This window comes from Elephantulus edwardii, unplaced genomic scaffold (genome assembly GCF_000299155.1).
Source record: "Elephantulus edwardii isolate Elephantulus edwardi_28Jun2011 unplaced genomic scaffold, EleEdw1.0 scaffold00326, whole genome shotgun sequence".
Classification (NCBI taxonomy): domain Eukaryota; kingdom Metazoa; phylum Chordata; class Mammalia; order Macroscelidea; family Macroscelididae; genus Elephantulus; species Elephantulus edwardii.
Window position 1 is genome coordinate 1,678,916 of NW_006400076.1, and position 20,944 is coordinate 1,699,859.

Consider the following 20,944-nt stretch of genomic DNA (forward strand, 5'->3'; position numbering starts at 1 on the left):
CTTAGTTCTGGCTCTGTATTCTTTTTGTCATGGTAGAGAAAGCCAACTGATTTTTGTATGTTGATCTTGTATCCTGCTACTTTGCTGAATTGGTCAACTACGTCTAATAGTTTTCTTGCTGAGTCTTTAGGGTTTTCTAAGTATACTATCATGTCGTAAGATTGCTTTTGAAATGCATAGAAAGAGATACAGGATCATGGGTACATGTCTGACCTCATGGCAATTAGTTTTATGTTGTTGATGCTGTTGACAGGGACAGTTAACTTTCTGAAGTTGGCAAAGGTCAAATATGACCATCCTCATGAGGCCCTTGCTCTTTTTACATGCTGCTGGAAGGGTGGAGGGACAGCGTAGCAGAGGAAGACCCCAAATGAGATGGACTGATGCAGTAACTGGGGGAATGGTGCTAGGTGTGTCAGAGACAGTGAGACTGGCTCAGGCTAGAACGGTTTTCAGAGCTATTGTGCATAAGGTCACTATGAGTTGCAGGTGACTCAATGGCACATAACAGCAACAACCAAAAGGTCAGTGATTCAGTGATTTAAGCCCATAAGCTATTCCTTGGGAGAAAATCAGCAGTCTTCTCTTATAAAAATTTACAACCTCAGAAACCTTATGGGATGTTGCTCTGACTAAGAGTTTTCTCAACTGCAATGATTTCAGCTTCTGGTAACCCCAGGAAATTTCTGGACTTACAATAACCTATGGTGCCTTCCCTCTGTTTGCTTCCACTCTTCTCTAAGAAGAGTTCTCAGATGAGAGAAACTAGAGCACAATCAGCAGCTATCAGGAATAATCTCAGTTAATTCAACCAGCAGCATCATCCTCGATCTTATCTCAAACAAGTTCAAGTTCACAGGTACAAAGGTTTAGCATTTCAGTGTATCTTTTTGGTGGAGGAGAGAAGCATATCATTCAATCCATAACATGTCACTCATCACTCTCCTGGATACCTGTGTTTCCTCTCTCTGCTCACTTTGCATCCAGCTGACTTCTCACAGTCTTACTGAGTCCTCTACCCTTGCACTTTCACATCTGTACACTCTCCTCTTTTCCACTGCTTTCCCCATCATATCCACTCTCACTGGGCACCCCCATATCTGACTCTTATTATATTTTAACCACTTTTGCCCCAAACTTCCTTTCACTTCTCTTTCCCCTACCCTTATTTCCTCCCTCTCATTCACCTTACCTACTCTTGGACACAGATTTTCTCCCATACTCTATGACCAATTGAGTGAGAGAGATATAGCATAAGGAGCCTGGGTAGTGTGGAAGTGGACACTACAGCCTAGCTGGGCTTGGACAGAGCTTTTTTGGGATGGGAAGAGGGGTCAAGAGGCTCCTGATTAGGTAGCCTGGAAAATAGGTTCTTGTAATTACGGACAAGGAGGAGAGGGGCCCTGATTGCAGAGGGCTTGGTGAGTCCATTGTAACTGGACTAAGAAATGTTCAGGGGAGGGCTGAAGAGCAGAACAAGGATCTTGAGGTGAGTAGAGACAAGATGCACTAAGAACTCTAGATCGAATATGTGCAGGAAATGGCTGAAGGCCATTCCCAATGCACTTCTGCTCTTTGAAGGCTCTGAGAAGTCCTGCAAATAAGTCTTCTGGAATACTTTCTTAGACTGTGTTTGAGAAAGCCTTTTCTGAACTCCAGGAGCCCTGGTGGTGCCCTGGCAAAACATTTGTCTGCTAACCAAAAGGTTAGTGGTTTGAACTAACTAGCTGCTTTGCGGGTGAAAGATGAAGCTGTCTACTCCATAAAGATTTACAGACTCGGAAATCCTGAGGCAGTGCTACTGTCCTGCAGAATCACCATGAGTCAGAACTTACTCAACAGCAGTAGTTTCGGGTCTCTAGGAAGGCAACCCCACTCCTACCTCCATATTCTCTGTAACATTCTCTACGCTTCTAAAGCACTTGTTACCTTTTGCCATGTGTGTTTATGTGATTTTAGAAATGAGTATTCACTTATCTACTCCATGAGACTGGAAGGTCCTTGCGAACCGACCATGTATGTTTTATACACAAATAAATTCCTAGCTTCCAAAGCCTTTGGCCCCATAGTTGGTGCTCAGTAGATTGTTCCAGAATGAAGAGAGCAGGTTTGTGGGCAGCCATGGGGTGGACATGACCCATGGGGCTGTCCTGGTGCTGTGCAGTGAGTACTCAAGGCATAATCAGGAAGTGTCTGCTGACACGACTTGCTTTTTTATTACAGTCACTAAATCAGCATCTCTAGGACTTAACATTTTTATTTCCTTCTGTAGCCCAAGGAGTCCCCTCTCCATTTAGCTGCTACCAACAACCATGTCGCAGTTGTAAACAGCCTCTTACGTGCACAACATGAAGCTGACATCTTAAATCAGGTAAGCCAGGCAAATCAGGACCTGAGAGTCTGTTTTCCCATGTTTCAATGCAGTGTCAGTGTAGTAGTTGTTTTGATCAAGTTCAAGGTGCCCTGAAAATTCCTGGGAGGAATAAGTGCATTGTTTTTCTTCTGTCACCCCACCCCTCCTCCCACACACATACTTTGTCTTTCTGAAGTGCACAATCTGGGCTCAGCCCAGTGCATTATTGAATTGTTCACTTTCAAAAGACCCAGCACTTTTGATAGAAAAAGAGTAGCTCGGAGGTAAATTGCCAGAGGCCCTTGAAATAAAAAGTCACTCCCCAAGAGTGATATATTATAATTGGCAGGGAGCCCTCTGCCACAAGAAGGAAATTCTCTTTGTATATTAGAGACGGTAAATGTGTCTTCCTTTTGCCTAAAGGCAAAAAAAAAAAAAACAAACCTCCTGATAGAAAGGATTACTCTGAATTCAGTCAGCTGAAGCAGAAATCAAAGGAATTCATCACTGGCTGGAATTGGAAGTGCCGAGACACAGTAATAAAAAGGATAGGAGTGGTGTCTGAACTCTAGGTCAGCTCTCTAGGGCTTCAGGCTGAGCCTCAAAGCTCCCTCAGACCCTTGTCCAGAAGGTGCCCAAAAGGGAAGAGGAGCAAAAAGACAGGGGATAGGGGAGGTTCCTGAGGTTCTAAAAAGATGAAACCCTGGACACCTCTCCAACCTTCTGGCTACCTCTCAAGAAACCTCAGTTATGTCTCCTTTATGCTAGCAAGAAGCAATAGCTTGCAAATTGTTAACCTCATGCTCCATGATTTCCCCATCTGTATTAGAGTATTGAGTTGTATATCTACAATATCCTCCAGCCCTAGCCTGTGAATTAATTTTTGCATTGAGCTGAATGGAAACCTATCTACTCTTATGTCCATTCACTCTCCTTCCAGCCACCCTGTCTCCATCTTATTGGGGAAAACAGTCTTGTTAATAAGTATGCATAAATTAAAAGATAAGTTGCTTTAGGAAAGTTGACTGTCAGAGATGTCTCCAGAGTACTACGGAGCAAGGATGTCAGTCTAGAGACTAAGGTGCACCTGATCCAGGCATGGTCTTCTCACTTAATTGCTAGACATCTGAGAGTTGGACAATGACTAAGGATGACAGAAGAAGAATGAGTATCTCTGAGTTGTGGCTCTGGAGAAGAGTTTTGAACATACTATGAACTGTCAAGAGAACAAACAGGTGTCCTGGAGAGGGTGAAACCAGGTTTGGAGGGTGAAATCCTGCTCCTTGGAGGAAGGGACTTTGAAACTCCATCTCACATACTTTGGACATGTTGCCGGGAGGGACAAATCCTTGGTGAAGGACATCATTCTTGGAAGGGTGGGGAGTCAGTGTAGGAGAGAAAGACCTTGGATAAGATGAATTGCCACAGTGACTGTGTCAGTGTGGGCAAGTGTGTCAGAGATGGAGAGGTTGACTCAGGATAGGGCAGGATTCAGAGCTATTGTGCAAAGGATTGCTGTGAGCTGTAGTTTACTCAATGACACATAACAATAACAACATATGTGTTCAACTAAATTAATGTACAAAATCCCTGAGAAGCAGAATCTTTGTTTAATACACAAATTCACAGACAGGACCTTATGTTCATATGTGGTTAATTTTCAACAGTACTGACTACATCTACCCCATAAGCAGTTTCTGAGGCTTCTTAATATTCTACAACACTAGAAACTGTCATTTAAAATTTTTTTTTTCTAGATCAGGAACACACAACTTTACAAGTTAGGTGCCATCAAGTGGATATATATCTGGTAGCCTGGTGGTAAGAAGCTGTATTGCAATCCTAGACTTGTGGTTTGAACTTACCAGCTGCTCTTCAGGAGAAGGATGGGCAATCTTTTCCTGCTTCTAAAAACTTGCTGCAGAGTCAGCTATGTGTTGGTTTTGACTTGATGGCACACATCTCTCTCTCTCTCTCTCTCTCTCTCTCTCTCTCTCTCTCTCTCACACACACACACACACACACACACACACACACACACATTGTTTAGTCCCATCAAGTCAGAAATGACTCATGACTGACCTTATTTATAATCCCCACCCCACCCCCACCAAGAAAGTTACTCTTGTAACTTTTCTCTGCCTTCTAGACACACAGCAATTGTCAGAATGAGACTTGATTGGAATTTACAGCATTACATTCATTGCTGTGCTTCATATTGGGGTAGACTTTCCATAGATCTGTCAACCTATGTGTGATCTGTCTTGAATGATAAATCCCCAGAAGTACACTGTTACCCAAAAGTGGACCTTCAATTACTGTTTATTAATAATGATGATGGTGACATCCCCAAGCAGACTGGCCCTATGCTTTGGTGGGGACAGTCCTCAGCTGGATCACAGCCCTGGGGTCTCCTGGCTGTTGTCCAGTTATATGATCCAGGAAAGTCACCTCTCTTCACCTCTCTGGAGAAAGGACTGGACTAAATAAGGTCCATAGCTCCCTTTTCTCCCTAATATTTAAAAAATGTCTTCACATCAGCATTTCATTCAATGGGAAATTAAAATGGGTAATTTTCTTGAATTTTCAAATTTCCATTGAAATAGTCTCATAATTTTTAGAGGAAATTGATTATTAGCCCAGAAATAAATTAGGAATATTGTACTACTTTAAGCATTATAATGAAGAAAATTTTAAAATAGAGGAAAAATCATCTGTCTTAGCCATCTAATGCTACTAAACAGAAATGCCCCAAGCATTTTGCTTTAACAAACAGAAATTTATTTTTTCTGTTTAGAAGGCTAGCAGTCCAAATTCAGGATTCCAGCTCTAGGGGAAGGCATTCATTCTTTGTTGGCACACAATTTAGAAGGAAGGTCCTTGTCTTCTTTCAGCATGCATCAGGACCTTCCCAGCACAGAGACCATTGGCCCAAAGAACATGTTCTCATCATGGGTCTCCTATCTTAATAGAAATAGGTCCTCCTTCTCTGCTTGCTTGTTTAATCTCTTTTGTATCTCAAAAAGTGATTGGCTGAACAGACAGCCTGATCCTGTGGGCTGTATCCTCCCTCATACACATTGCTGTTGTAGTTGTGTACCTTGGAGTCAGAACCAGTCCATAGCTGGTCCTCCTGCAGATCTTCAGAGACAGTAAATCTCAGGGAAAAGATTGCCCATGCTTCTCCTCCAGAGCAGCTGGTGAATTAAAACTGTGTATCTTTGCATTGGGAGCATAATTCCTCACTAATGTGATGGAGATTAGATTTATAACAGAATCATTACATCAGCATACACAATAGAGGATAATAACATAGTACTGAGAATCTTGGCCTAGCAAAGTTGACAGTATTTTGGAATAACATGATTCAATCCAAAGCAACATAATGAATACAATAAAGCAATCTCTAATTCCTCCTTCTAGATCTTCTCATTGCTAATATTTAATGTCTGCCTTTGTATTTCTACTCATACTTTTTATTGAAATTGAGCTCAACTTCAGTGCTTTGTTTCCTAAGGTCTCATGTGTTGTATGGCAAGCATTTCTCATTTTGCCAGATTGATGTTGTCTGAAATAACTTTCTAATGATACTTTTTAAGAGTTGCCAAAAAGCCTGATACAATTTATCTAATGACGCTTTTTTGCTAAACATGCAACTTTCTTTAAATTTTTCATTGCAATGAGTCCTCCCTGATCTGTGACAAAATAGATCATGTTTTCCAGTTTCTATTATGCTTATGTGAGGCAGCTCTGTTTCCCCCATTTCACTATTATTAATTCCCTCCCCCACTTATTGTACTTGGATTACATTTCTAAGTATTCTCGTGGCAGAGACAGCAAACCCCTTTGCAAATAGCTGCTGATTGTGGGAATGTGGAGCTGGTGGAGATCCTCCTGAGGGCAGACTGTGACCTGAAGATCGTGGACAAGGTAATGCTCTTGACTCTCCTCTGCTCAGCGTTCCCTACAGCCTATAAACCTTGGACGGCACCTTTAACAAGTCCTTTGTGAAATGCATACAAACTGGAGAAGCCTCATATCTCCATAGCCATAGTCAGATTTTGACTGAAATATATGTGAATGAAGATTTTTTTTTACTCCGAATAATAAAATATGTGTTTTTAACATTCACATGATTTAGTATATTTTCAAATAAGTTATGAAATAATGTGCTCCAAAAATGCAAAATATAAAGACTTAGTAATTTTCTTAACTTCTGTTCTCATTTGTCCTGTTCTCACACTACCTTTACTCTGTTGTTGTTGTTAGTTGCTGTGAGCAGCCCCAAACCATTGTGACCCCAAGTACGACTGAGCAAGATGGTGCCCTGTCCTGAGCCATCCTCATGCTGGCTGGTGGGTTCCAGTGCCTTCTAACCCATGGGGCTCATTGTCCTGCACTCTATCAGACCATCTGCTCTTGTGACTCATAGGATTTAATGGGTGAGTTTTTAGAAGTAGATTGCCAGTCCTTTCTTCCTCCTCTGCTGTAAGTCTGAAAGTTCTGTTGAAACCCATCCATTGTAAGTAACTCTGCTGGTATTTGACATACTAGTTAGCATAGCTTCCAGCATTATAGCAACATGCAAGTCACCACAGCATATCACCTGACAGATGGTGTTGGACCTTTGCCATGTTGTTAGGGGCCATCAAGTTGTCTCTGAGTCACAGTGATGCAACGTACAACAGAATCAAACACAGCCCTGCTCATTATTAAAGCGTCCTTTCAGAATGCCTTTGTGCATATATGCTCTCTTTGCCAGGGATTCTGACTCAATGATACTATATGGCACAGTAGAGCTGCTCCACAGGGATTTTGGAAACTGTGTTTATGGGTTCAAACCACTAACTTTAAGGTTAGCAACTGGGCAGTTTACCACTGTTTACCACTGTGCTACTGGGGCTTTTTGGTGTATATGTTGTTGTTCTTGTTATGTGCAGTCAAGTCACCTGTGACTCATAGTGACCCTAGGTACAACAGCCCTAACCCCTGTTCTATCCTGTGCCAATCTTATTGTCTCTGACACACCTGCCCTCATTATCCCAGACACTAAATCAATCTGTCTCATCAAGGGTCTTCCTCTCCTGTGTTGTCCCTCCATACCAAGCATGACATCCCTCTCTAAGGACTGGTCCCACCTTGTAACATGTCCAAAGTATGTCAGATGAAGCCTCAGAATCCTTGTCTCCAAGGAGCAGCCTAGTCTCGCCCTCTCTAGGATGAACCTGTTTTTTCTTGTAGGTGTTCATGGTATATTCAATACTCTTTTCCAGCACCACAGCAAACATAAATAAATGTTTTTACTCCATGCTGTTATCCTTTCACATAAAGGTAGCACACCTATATGCACTGTTCTGCATATTTTTTTAAAAAGACAACAACTTTCTTTTCACACCTCAAATCACATACCATTTTATGAACAGATCACTATTTATTTAATTAGTCCTCAATTGATGAGTGGTTTTTATGCTTTCACTTGCATGTATGCCTAAACTTGTTTTCAAGAAAGGACAGTTTTGTGTCTTTCAAGTCCTTGAGGTAACACAAGCCAAGCCATTGGAGGGTTTGTTGGGGTTTGCCCATTAGGTTCCAGCTTTACTGAAAGGCACAGAAAGAAACTGAGTGCCGTGCTCTGTGCAACAAAGCTGTCTTATTTAAACGCTCCTGTCTCCTCTGGGAAGTGGATGAATCTGAAGGCAGATCTGAGAGATAGATGATGTCCAAGGTCACTCGTAGAGTGAGAGCTGGAGCAGCTCTATGGACTTCACATCTATGGATTCAGGCTGGTCAGGCGTCCAGTACTTTTCCATGACTGCTGTGAAGATGGCTGCTTCTAGGCTTGAAGTGTTCCTCCTTGCGTTTCCCACACGGCTCATTATAGCTTTTTGTGGTTGATATGTGCCATCGAGTCACCTGTGACTCATAGCGACCTTTGTACAATAGCTCTGAACCTTGTCCTATTCTAAGCAAGTTTCACTGTTTCTGACACATCTACTCCTATTACACCAGTTACTGAGTCAATCTGTCTCATCTGAGGTCTTCCTCTCCTGCGCTGTCCCTCCACTCTTCCAAGCATAATATCCTTCTCCAAGGACTGGTCCCTCCTGGTCACTTGTCCAAAATTGTGTCAGACAGAGCTTCAAAATCCTTGTCTTTAAGGAGAAACTTGGATTCACCCTCTCCAATACAGACCTTTTTGTTCTCTTGGTGTACCAGAGTATTCTCAATACTCCTCTCCAGCACCACAACTCAAAGGCATGGATTCTTTTTCTGTCATCCCAAGTCTTGCCCAGCCTTCTGATGCATAGCAAGTAACTGAGAAGACCATGGCCTACATCAGGCACACCTTAGTCCCTAGACTGACATCATTACTCTTTAGCACTTTGGATAGATCTCTGACAGAAGACTTCCCCAATGTAATTATTTTTTAAATTTTTTTATAATTTCCTGACTTCTAGTGTCAAGAGTGTTGATTGTGAAGCTGAGTAAGCTGAAATTGTTAACAAACTCAATCTCTTCTCCATCTACCATGGTGCTGCCAGTTGGCCGAGTGGTGAGAATCTTTGTCTTCTTGATGTTGAGCTTCAATCTATTTTGAAGACTACAGTCCTTGACTTTCTGCAGCAAGTGCTTCAGGTCTTGCTCATTATCTCAGCTGAATCATCCCTAATTCACAATCCAAGCCTGAGCGTACCCTTCTACTTCAGAATCACACATTTGACATTTATGGGACCTGATGGAGTGAAACTTTACTTTTCTCTGTTGTTACTATTTTAAATCAACTTTTAAAAAAAAATCACAACATTGCAATCCCACTGTGAAGTATCTGGGAAACAAAAACTTAATCTGTCACTTGGGTGGTATATCACGACTTCTATCAGTTCTGACCTGTTAACTTTTGTTAACATTTGGCAGTAATATTTTCCTCTATTTTCTTTTTATACTTTGTTCCACTTTCAAATATATCCATATCATTAAGTGTTGTTGAGTTAGACTCGACTCATAAGTGACCCTTCAGTGGGTTTTCACAGACTCTAAAGGAACAAGAGGAGATTGTCCATCTTTCTGCTGGACTCAAACTTCCTGACTTGGGTTTGGCAGTGCAACTCCTTACCCACTAGACTATCAGATAATGTCCAAATTCATCTTGGGAGTAGCTAATCTATAGCACTGGGAGGGGATTTATGTTGGAATAGCTAACAGGCATGATGTTGTCAGGTGCTACTGAGTATGACTTATGGAGATCCTATGGATAATAAATCTGAACCTGGTCCTATACTGTGCCAACCTTATTAACCCCAATACAAGCCCTCAATTGGTTCACCATCTCATCTTCCTAGGCTTTTCCCCCCTTCTCCATTCCCTAATGTAACTGCTAAATGGCTGGCACCCAGTAAACATTTGAGTAATTAATAAAATAGCATTTTTAAGTGTGCTACATTTTTTAATTTTTAATAAGAGCTAAGTGGTCAAATGGGAGAGAGATGGAACCACAGTGTAAATTTAATCTTGAGGAAGCCTGTCACAAAGCCCCTGGATGTATCCACTGGTTCACCACTCTCTCCAGTCCCACCAGTGGCAGAAATATTTGGACTTCCATTCCAGCGCACATTCCTTGAGCAGATTTTCTTATGAGCTTGAAAACCCTGGCTCTCAGAATGTTGCCTTCCCAAAATAGGCTAATTATGGTGATTCAAGTGGCTTTACAAGCCAGAATTTAGATGGTATACAATTACAGGCTTGCTAAATGCCTGCAAAATGCAGTTCTTCCTAATTTCATTACTGTCTCTTCTGATTAGGGGCTGATTGCTTTCAGCCCTGATTTTCAGGCTCACCTGGGTCTTAGCGCCTGGAGTAATAGCCAAATCATTTGTGTTGGTGGGAAATGTATTTGTTGCAAATATCCAAACATTTAAGAATTATTGGGATAAGTTTCTGGATTCCTAAGGCTAGAAACAGAACTTTCAAGGCTGAAATGTCCTCTAGTTAAGTATTTGTTCTGTTCATTATTACCTTTAAGGTCCCTGAGCAAATTGCAAGTTCTTCATGGATCATTTGAAAAGGAAATGAGACACCTTGCCTTTGCTTAGAGGGAAATATCCTGAGGTACAGGTCACCTACTGCACAAAACCCAGATTGCCTGCTCGTTTTGGAGTTGTATCTATCCTGAGAAAAGTACACCTTTTTAGGATTTGTGTTAGGCACCAGATGGAATTCAGGGAACTCATCATGACTCTAATAATGACCAGAAAAACAACTTTTGCCACTCATTCCTTTCAGTTAAGACTCTAACTCCCGTTGGTTAGAAGCAGTCGGTATAATAGAAAAAATTCTAGAAAGGAGTTGGAGGAGCTGAAGTCTATACTATCAATCAATAGTGCTGTCATTATTAATGCCATTCTTAGTAAGCTCCAATCCAAGCTTTTTCTGTCTTATTAGTCTACCTTCCTCAACATGGAGCTTTCCCTTCATGGTCTAAGCAGGCTGGTTGTTCATGCTTCAGCTGATATGACAACATTCCAATGAGGTAGGAGGAAAGGGAAACCAGTCATTCTCCTCCTTAAAGACAATTCCCAGAAGTTGCATGCACCCTTACATGCACATTGGCGAGAACTTAAGTCTCATTTCTAATTGCAAGGATGACTAAAAATGGAGTGGAGCAGTCTCTTTCTATAGAAAGATGGTCTTGTGGCCTAGCGGTTAAGAATTGTGTTGCCAACCCAGAGGCAAGTGGTTCAAATCCACCAAATGCTCCAAGGGAGAAAGGTGGGTAATTTTCTCCCATGTAATTTACAGCCTCTGAAAACTTACTGGAAGTTCAGCTAGGAGCCAGTTCTGATTCAATGGCAAAGAACAACAACTTCCTATAGAGGAAAGGATGGAAAAAATATTGGGTGAACACTAATAGCCTCTGCTGAAGATGGTGTCATCTCTTGGAAGTGTAAATGCTTGGTGATGCCATTTACTGGCAGGGGACCTCGCCATGTAGTGAACCAGGAAGACACCTGAGAATGCTGTGTTCTCATTGCTAGAGCATGAGGAAAACTTGTCCTTTTATAGTAGGTCTTTCGTAATCTAAATCTTAGTAGAGATAATGGAGGTGTAATCTGATCCTGAGAACCTTTGTTAAGGGTTGTTGTTTGTTGTTAAGTGCCTGGAGTCAGAAGACCTGAAAAATTGTATAACTTTCATGGTTTCTCCAAGTTCATAGAGTTTCTGGAGGCAAGCTATTTTGGAAGTGGATGCCACTCCTGCTTTCAAGTTTGTTTTAACTGGGGAGCTCCACCAAACACTGTCCATCATGGGTAACCATTATCACATTTGACACAGCAGTGTCACAGTGTTAAGCTTCACAGCAACCACAAGTTACCTCTGTAGAGCAAATGGACAGACCAGTGCTATACTACTTAGAAGACTGCTTGACCAAAAACAATTAAAACAAGGCCCTCAGGCCTGTGGCCCTCAGACCCAAATGCCTTTTTAAATAGGAAGCCCAACGCAATCCATTCACTTCCCCAGCTGGCTGATAAACATGCACCTATGTCTCAGCTGAAAACAAGATTGTTAAGGGTAGTCTTTAAGGTATAGTGCTGAATGTGCTGGTCTTCTAACTGAAGGATGGCAGTTCAAATCCACAAGCCACAGCACAGGGGAGGCATGTGCAGTCTCTCTACCTGTAACAATTTATAGCCTCAGAATCCCAGGGGAAGGTCACTATCAATTGGATTCAACTTGATGACAGTGAGTGAAATCTTTAGACATTTTTGGTCTACCCCTTTGTTGCCCTTATTCCTTTTTCCCCCTCTTTTCCTATTGATACACCAATATTGATAACCAGTGCCTGTTGACAATTGCCACGTGCCAGGTACTGACCCCAGGAGCTTGGTTACATCAACACATTTACCAGACTCACTGAAGCTGTGAATGGGCCTGGGTTCAACCCAGCAAGGAAGACTCAGGACATGAACTCAGGCCTCCTTGTTCTACAGCTGGGTAACTAGACAATATAGCCTGAATTTTTCTTTTTCAGCTAGGAAGGACAGCCCTGGCCCAGGCCTCCAGGAGCAACCACAGCCTTGTTGTGCACATGATTATTAAAGCAGAGAGGTTCTATGCCTGGAGAGAGGTAGGAAAGAGTATTTCAGCACAGAAAAGGTGTCTTCTGACAACCCCTGTCTTATAGGGACAGTGTGGGGTCTGTGTAATCATTACTATTTATCTCCAATTGGCAGAATCATGTCAGTACAATTGTTGCTGTCCCTTCTGCCCTGTGCCTCCCTATTTCATTGCTTGAACAAGCATCTCTGCTTCTCTCCTTCTTCCTCTGGTGTCATCAGCGTTGCTGCTACTTCCTCCCAACTCATGATGATTCTGTGCATGGCATAGAAGGAGGAGGCCATGGAATCCATTGGACATTTGAGAACTAGTCAGTCAGGCTTTACTTCGTCATTCATTGCAGTCTGGATGCTCTGCGGAAATCTGCCCAGTGTTGTGGCATCACATAAGGCTGCACTGACAGCTGGGAGGTGACTGCATTGGCTGGGAATGGAACCTGGGCCTCCCTCATAAAAAGTGACAATTCCACCACTGAGCCATTAGGCTCCCTATGGGCACCAGGAAGCAGAGTGGCCCCGATGGTGCAGTCCATAAGTGGACAGACTCACTGTGAACCAAAGCCTGTGCCTATCTGGTGACTTGGAGTTCCAGGCTATTCATGGCCTTGAGAAGCCAGGGGAGCATCAGCTGCAAGTTGGTTCTGACTCCATGGCAATGAGAGAGTTCAGGGGGCCTACCGTGCATGCCATCGTCTGGCTGTGTGCTCTGTCCCTCTGTCCCAGTCTCTGGCCATGGTCTTTTCTGTTTTACCTTTTATTTTTTTTTTAAGTGGATAAGTTATGGGGTAAGAGGGTGAGTGAGGAGGTGATTAAGTGAGAAAGTGCATGACTGGGTGAGGGTATGAGGGGTGATTGGGTGAGTGGGTGACTAGGTGAGGGAATGAGGGGTGAGTGAGTGGGTGGTGAGTGGATGAATGAATTGCTGAGTGAGTGGGGGAGTAAACACATGGGTGAGTGAGTGAGTGGGTGGATGGATGAGTACATGAATGTGTGGGGGAGTAAATGCATGGGTAAGTGGGTGAGTGGATGGGTGAGTGAATGACTAGGCCATGGTCTTTTCTGGAAGCTTCCAGACCGGCATTCTAATAAGTGGTAAAAAGCTCACACATATGACCTGGCAGTCTTCAACACGTCTGACTTTCTAGCACTCAGGTATTCAGTGAAACATTCTGCTTGAAACACCCTCATACAAGAACTAGTCTCAAAGTCATTTTCCTACCTTTTTTCATTCGTTTTTTCTTCCTTCAATGTCTGCTCCCATGTACCTAGGCGAGACGATTCAATGGAGAGGGATGCACGCTTGGGAAGATGAAGGGTCAGGGAAGAAGAGGAAGACCTCCAATGAGATGGACTGACATGGTGACAATGGGCTTGAGTGTTTCAGAGATGATGAGGATGGCACAGGATAGGGCACGGTTGGGGTTGGCTGTTCATGGGGTGACTCTGAGTCATACTCAACTTGATGTCACCTACCAACAAAAACGACATCTGCTCAAGGAGTTCTGATGGCCAAGTGATAAGGAGCTGCGCTGCCCTCCTAAAGGTGCATGGTTCGAATCCTCTCACTACTCCACAGGGAAAAGATGGGCAGTCTCCCGTTGTGCAATTTATAGCCTCTGAAAAACACTGAAGTGTCAGCTATGAGTCAATTCCATCTCAATTTACACAGTAACCACCAATGTCTGCTCAGTGGCACTCTGGTGGCTTAATGGTAAAGGACTTGTACTGCCAACTCAAAGGTGTATGGTTTGAATCCACTAGCTGTTCCTCGGGAGAAAGATGGGAAATCTGTGCAATTTACTGTCTCTAGAAACCTTCTTTCTAGAGGGTCAGCTATGAGTGGATTCTGACGTGATGGCAAGAAATTTGCATTTTAAAAATAATATCTGTTCAGTAGAGTGGCCTCCTCCCTGAGGTGAAGTCTGTTCCTTCTGATAGGCATTTTACTACCAGACTCTGCCCTCACTTTCTAGGGATGAGTTGTTTCCACCCTGGGCTGAAGGATCCCCCTTAATTCCATCATGGGAGCCCTGGCGGCAGTGTTTAAGTGCTAGGCTGCTAACCCAAGGGTGGGTAATTTGCACTCTCAGTTGCTCTGTGGAAGATGATGTAGCAGTCTGTTTACCTGGAGGTTTACAGTCTCCGCTTCCCTGTGGAGAAGTTCTACTCATCCATTTGGATTTCTGTGAGTTAAGAGATACTTTAGGTAGTAGGTTTACGGTTCCAATGTTTTATGTCCTAGAATAAAATCATCTAGTCTACTCAAATAAAAGCAAATAAAGTTTATTGAGGGACAGAGGAAGTCTGGGCCAGGAAAGTGGCCATTGCCACAGAGGGGAAAATGGTTGCATCCACATGTCACAAAAGAGAATACAGTGTTCTATTTTTGGAGCAGGACCTACAGGTCAATTCTTAATTGGCTGAAAGGCGATTGGAGGAGTTAAAAGTGGAATTATGTAGATGAGAGGATCTGATATCAATAGGTCTAAACATAGAAGTAGGATTACATTATTGGTCAAAGGTACATGCCATTCAGCTTATTATACGGAGCTCTGGGGGGCTCTAGCGTGCTAGGGATGGTGGAGACAGTACAGAATAGGGTCTGGTCCATTGTTCATATGCTCAGTCTGAGTCTAGTCAACTCGGCAGCACCTAACAACAGCAATTGGTGGTGCAGTCCATAGAGAGTTGTGCTGCTAACCCAAAGGCCGCATGCTTCTCTGCTTCAATCTGCAGGAAAAGGATGCAGTCTCCTCCTCTGCAATCTGCATTATTGGAAACTGGATGCAAAGTAAGCTATGAGTTTGAGGCTTTTTAAATGTTTGGTCCCAGGGCTGTAGATAGGACTTGTTGTTAAGTGCCATCAAGTCGCTTGTGACTCATAGCAACCCTATGTATGACAGCTCTGAACTCTGACCTATCCTGTGCCAGTCTCATCATCTCTGACTCATCCACCCTCATCATGCCAGTCATTGAGTCAATCCATCTCATCCAGGGTCTTCAAATCTGGTGCTGTCCCTCCACCCTTCCAAGCGTGATGTACCTCTCCAAGGACTGGTCCCACCTTGTAACATGTCCAAAGTATGTCAGATGGAGCTTCAGAATCCTTGCCTCCAAGGAGCAGCCTGGTTTCACCCTCTCCTGAACGAACCTGTTTGTTCTACTGGCAGTCCACGGTATATTCAAGACTCTTCTCCAGCACCACAACTCAAAGATATGAATTCTGCTTCTGTCATCCTTGGTCACTATCCAGTACTCTGATGCATAGCAAGTAATTGTGAAGATCATGGCCTGGATCAGGCACACCTTAGTCTCTAGATTGACATTGTTGCTTTTCAGCACTCTGGAGAGGTCCCTGACAGGAGATTTTCCCAGTGCAATTAATCTTTTGGTTTCCTGACTGCTGGTGTCAAGAGTGTTGATTGTGGAGCTGAGCAAGCTGTAATTGTTAACAATCTCAATCACTTCTCCATCTCTCATGGGGTATATCTTCTTTTATTCTGTAAAATAAAACATCTTCAACATTTAGCAATTGGGTTCCGACTCAATGGCACATAATGACATAACAAGTTTTCTCCTTCCTTTTTAAAAACATGACCAGAAGAACAACAACAAAAATGCTTAAAATGCTTTCTGCACAAGATAAAAGATCAAATCAATATGGATTATATCTCCACATCAAGAAGACAAAACTCTTCACACTGGGCTGATAGACCACATCATCATAGATGGAGAAAAGGCTGAAGTTGTCAACAACTTCTTACTTCTTAGATCCACAATAAACACACTTGGTACAGCACTCAGGAGACTTATTGCTTTGGGTAAAGGACCTCTCTAAATTACTGAGGAGCAATGATGTCACTTTGAAGACCATAGGCAGCCTGATTAAGGTCAAGGTTTCAATCACCTTCTATACATCTGAAAACAAGACAATGAGTAAAGATGACAGAAGAACTGATGCCTTTGAGATGTGGTGTTGGAGAAAAGTACTGAATATCTTCCAGACTGCCAAAAGAACAGACAGATTTTTTTTTTTGAAAGGGTACAGCCAGAATGCTCCTTGGAGGCAAAGGTGACAAGGCTTCATCTCACAAACTTCAGGCATGTTGCTAGGAGAGACTATTCTGTGGAACATCACGCTTACAAAGGTGGAGGGTAGGTGAGAGAGAGGAAGACCCTCAATGAGATGGACTGATAAGAGTGACTGCAGCAATGAGCTAAAGTGTGTCAGAGATTGTGTGGATGGCACAGGACAGGGCAGGGTTCAGATCTGTTGGTCAGAGGGTTGTTAAGTCATACATGACTCAACGGTACCTAACAATAATCACCAAAACATTTCAAGGACACAGTAATAACTGAAGATCAGCTAGGTTGTGGGATGACATCAAACATGAAGAAAGCAAAAGGACAATAAAAATGCAGGAAAGAAAGAGCAAAATGAAGGTTCTAGCCCTTGAAAAAAAGACTTCATTCTGAGAAAAGCAGAACATTAGCAAAAGGAAGGCAGGCCCCAAGGAGACAGACTGATATGGAGCCTGCAACAATAGACAGAGATCATGAGGCTGGTGACAATGAGATCATGAGGGCAGGACGAGGTCTTCGCTTGTTGTCCCTGGGCCATATGAGTTGTCAGCTCCAGGGCACCTACCAACTGCAACCACGTCCTCTTTCCCTCGTCCTGTTACTCTGTCTCCTCTCCCTTTCATCTTCATTCTCCTTTCTTACATCATCCCTTTATTTTCTTCAAGACAATTTGACCAAGCTCTTTTCTCGCTCTTTACATTTTTGTGCTCACATTTTCTTAAAACATAGAAATAGTCACTGGTTCTATTTTTAATTCCTGTGAGATTTTTTTTTAAAGATTCTTTTGGTTAGATGAGAATAAATTACTTTTCCCCTAAGAAATCTTTATGATGTAAGCAATTTAGATGAAATTTGAAAAAAAAATTATTTAATGCATAAATATAGTTGGAGTCTCCAGAAATGGTCAGAGTTGTTAGCCCTGGTGATAAGCTGGGGCACAGGGACAGGGTTGGAAGAACACTTATTTTTTTTCATGTAAGTCCTTTTGAATTTTTTTATCATATGCATGATTTTAAATTCTCTTTGTTCATTAAATAAATTGATACCCTCACCTACTATAAAATGGTTCTGAGTAAAAAGATTAGAGATGATGGAAATTTCCTCTCTTATTATATCAATTTACCCACCTAACTCAGCCACCCAATCATCTATCATGAAATTCAGTGGGATAGAGGCAAACTCAAGCTTTCTAAAATCTGGTCTATGCTATTTTAATTTCCATCGGTTCTGGCTCATGTTTCTCCTGCAAATAGCTCAGTGCTTTGGCAGACAAGCTATTTAATGCTTTCACTGACTGCTGAGAAGACCTGAGCTTTCCAAATCCACTTTCTAGTGGAAGCCAGCAGAGTGGCCCAGCCCCATTGCAGAGGGCACAAAGCATCCAGGCTTCTCAAAGGAACAAAAAGACAAGAGTGCAGACACATGGAGAGCTGTTTCCCCCTCTCTCATGCAGTTGGCTTTTGGGGTTTGGGATTCATCATTGTTTCATGAGATGGAGTGATGAGAAAAGGGAACCGGTGGTTTTCCAGTTGGTTGACTTGGTTCACCATGCCTCATCTCTTTGGACACTCCCTGGGATGTAGCCATTTAGGGGTAAGGCTGAGGAGGGCTTAGAGAACATCCTGTATTTTACAGTCCAATTAAGGTCATTTGTAATTAAGGTCATTTGCAACCCTCATTGTCATTCCAACTTCTGTTCATGAAGCCCAGTAACTGGAGAAAAGGCTTTCCTTTCTGTTTAACTGAACATTTATTTGTGAGTTGGTGGATAACTGGAGAGATTGCTGATGCTATGCTGGAGGTCGTGGTCCTGGGAGGGTCTGAGGAGCAGACCTGTCTAATTTCTTCTCACAGGTTTTGACAACCAAGGCCACATCCCCTTCCAGCCCACTTTCTGCCCCTGTGTTGACTATTTTCTTGCTATTTAGAATATTTTCTATTAATGTTCATTTTAAGTGTAAGAAAAAAACCAGAAGTCATACATGAAAAGGGAGATGAAAACCTGTGTTGTTGATGCTACGTGACATCAAGTCGACTCATAGCTGACTTTCCAGCAGGTTTTCTGGGGCTGTAAACCACATGGGAGGAGAATGCCCATCTTTCTTCCTCAGAGTAGATGCATGCCTTTGGTTTGGTAGAGCGACTCCTTACCAAATAGGCCACCAGAGCTCCCTTGAGAATATATAGGTCTCCAACACTTTGGATGAGTATGCTTTTTTGCAGTTATGATAGGTTGAATGTACCTCAGCCTCCTATTTATGATTTAGGTGAGGGCTGAAATTAAAGTGAAGAGATGAGTGAGTGAGAAGTGTGGTAGAGAACCGAGAGTGGTGCTGGTTTGTGTCCTGTCAGGAGGGTGACTCCTGAGGATAGTGGGGTGCCTTGTGATTCTCTGGGTCCCCAGCAGTGAAAGGGAGGTGGGTCAAGAGAACGATCCTGAGCCCTAATGGCGCAGGCATGTCCTCAGCTGGTACAGCCACTGGGCCCTCAGTTACTAAAGTGGAGGCTGGAGACGCAGACGTGAGCAGCACCACAGAGGAGGCTGATTGTCGTTCCTTATGTGTGAGAGAACGCAGAGCTGCCCGACAGTTGACTCTACACTACTTGCCGGTTTTTTCAATATTATGCTTATGACAAAAGTAGCTCTAGGATGCCGCAGCATGTGCTTTCACGGAGTTATTTTCTCCAGGGCTTTGTGTCTGCTTGTTTTGTTTGTTTTGAATTTGCAAGACTCTGGTGGATTCTGCAGAAGAGGCAAACGTCTGCTTTTTAAAAATTTTTTTTTTATTTTGAAGCCTTAAAATCTCATAACTTTTTTATTATAAGAGTGGCTTATTGGTAGGATTTCTGGTAACGTGCACGGGCCCCAGGGCCTCCAAACTTCTTGGATTCGCAGCGACGAGGGTCAGCTATAAGCAATGTCCGGTCATACTAGATGAGGATGTCTTTGTCTGCTTTTGAGGTCTTCTTCTTTTGAAGACTTTTCCCTGAAAAACATCAGAAGACAGCATAGCAATCCAGGCGCAGAGATGTTGGGTCGAAGTTGGCTTAAACCAAAATGATCTCTGTTCATTCCCAGTCTGTTCTAGACTCCCGTAAGAGCAGAAAATACCAAGGGACCCCTCTTGGGGTCTTATTAGCAGTACACATTATCTAGGCCGGCTGAAACTTCAGTATGAGAAAATCAAACACCCAAGAAGGAAAGGGGAATCATGTTTGTTTTCATAATTTGTCCTAAGATAAATATTTATAAGAAGTCTCAGGTGAGCATAGTCTCAAATGCCTAACCAGCTGTGTTTTTGCCGTTGTTACTATGTGCTGTCGAGTTGCCTGCGACTCATATAGACTCTATGTACAACCACCCTAAAAACCTGCTCTATCCTGTGCCAATCTTGTTGTCTCCAACACACCTAGCCACATTACCCCAGTCACTCATCAATTGATCCATCTCATCAAGGGTCTTCCTCTCCTGCACTGTCCCTCCAACCTCCCAAGCATGACATCCCTCTACAAAGACTAAGCCCTTCTTGCAACATGTCCAAAGTATGTCAGATGAAGCTTCAGAATCTTTGCCTCCAAGGAGCAGCCTGCTTTCACCCTCTCCAGGATGAACTTATTTGTTCTCCTAACAGTCCATAGCATATTCAATATTCTTCTCCAGCACTATAGGTCAAAGGCATCAACTCTCCTTCTGTCATCCCTAGTCATTGTCCAGCTTTCTGGTGCATAGCAAGTAATTGCAAAGACCATAGCCTGTATCAGGCACATCTTACTCTACAAATTGACATCGTTGCTCTTCAGTACTTTGGAGAAGTCTCTTTACAACAGACTTTCCCAGTATAATTTGTCTTTTTATTTCCTGGCTGCCAGAACCAAGTGTGTTGATTGTGGAGCCAAGCAAACTAAAGTTGTTAACAATCTCAATCTCTTCACCATCTATCATGATGCTGCCAATTGGTACGCATCCCTCATTTCTAATACAAGAAGCTCCATCTGTGGCTCAGTTTCCCAATTCCTCTATGGATCTTGGTTTAAGATTGTCTAGAAGGTCTCTCAGAGACTCAGACCTGTTGGGAGACTGACTCAAGTGACCGTGGGTATGCAGGCTGGTTCTGGAGAAACTGGTGAGCAATGGGCCAGGATCCTGTAGATTGTCACTTGTGGCACAGCTAGATGATGACTGTGGGTGACGGAGGTTGGTGGTGTAGAGACTGGTGAGCAGCTGGAAGCTAAGTCCCAAGAGAGAGAGCTTTTCAAAAGAAGAAAGCACCTGGCATGGAGGTCCCATGAGTTTATATACAACTCTACTAGGGTGGGGCTTGTACCCAGGCTAATCCTAATCCTGTCTCCATAATACAATAATTACTTCAGCACAAAAGAAAAAGTTAATCAT

At 42.9% G+C, this 20,944-nt stretch overlaps 1 protein-coding gene across 1 annotated transcript in view; it reads left to right on the forward strand.

Moving 5' to 3' along the window:
- ANKDD1B (ankyrin repeat and death domain containing 1B) overlaps positions 1 to 20,944 on the forward strand; it is a 122,420-nt gene that overhangs the window by 93,530 nt on the left and 7,946 nt on the right. Inside the window, 3 exon segments of the mRNA XM_006903786.1 lie at positions 2,273 to 2,371; positions 6,185 to 6,283; positions 12,384 to 12,479. Coding sequence (XP_006903848.1) covers positions 2,273 to 2,371; positions 6,185 to 6,283; positions 12,384 to 12,479 — 294 coding nt within the window.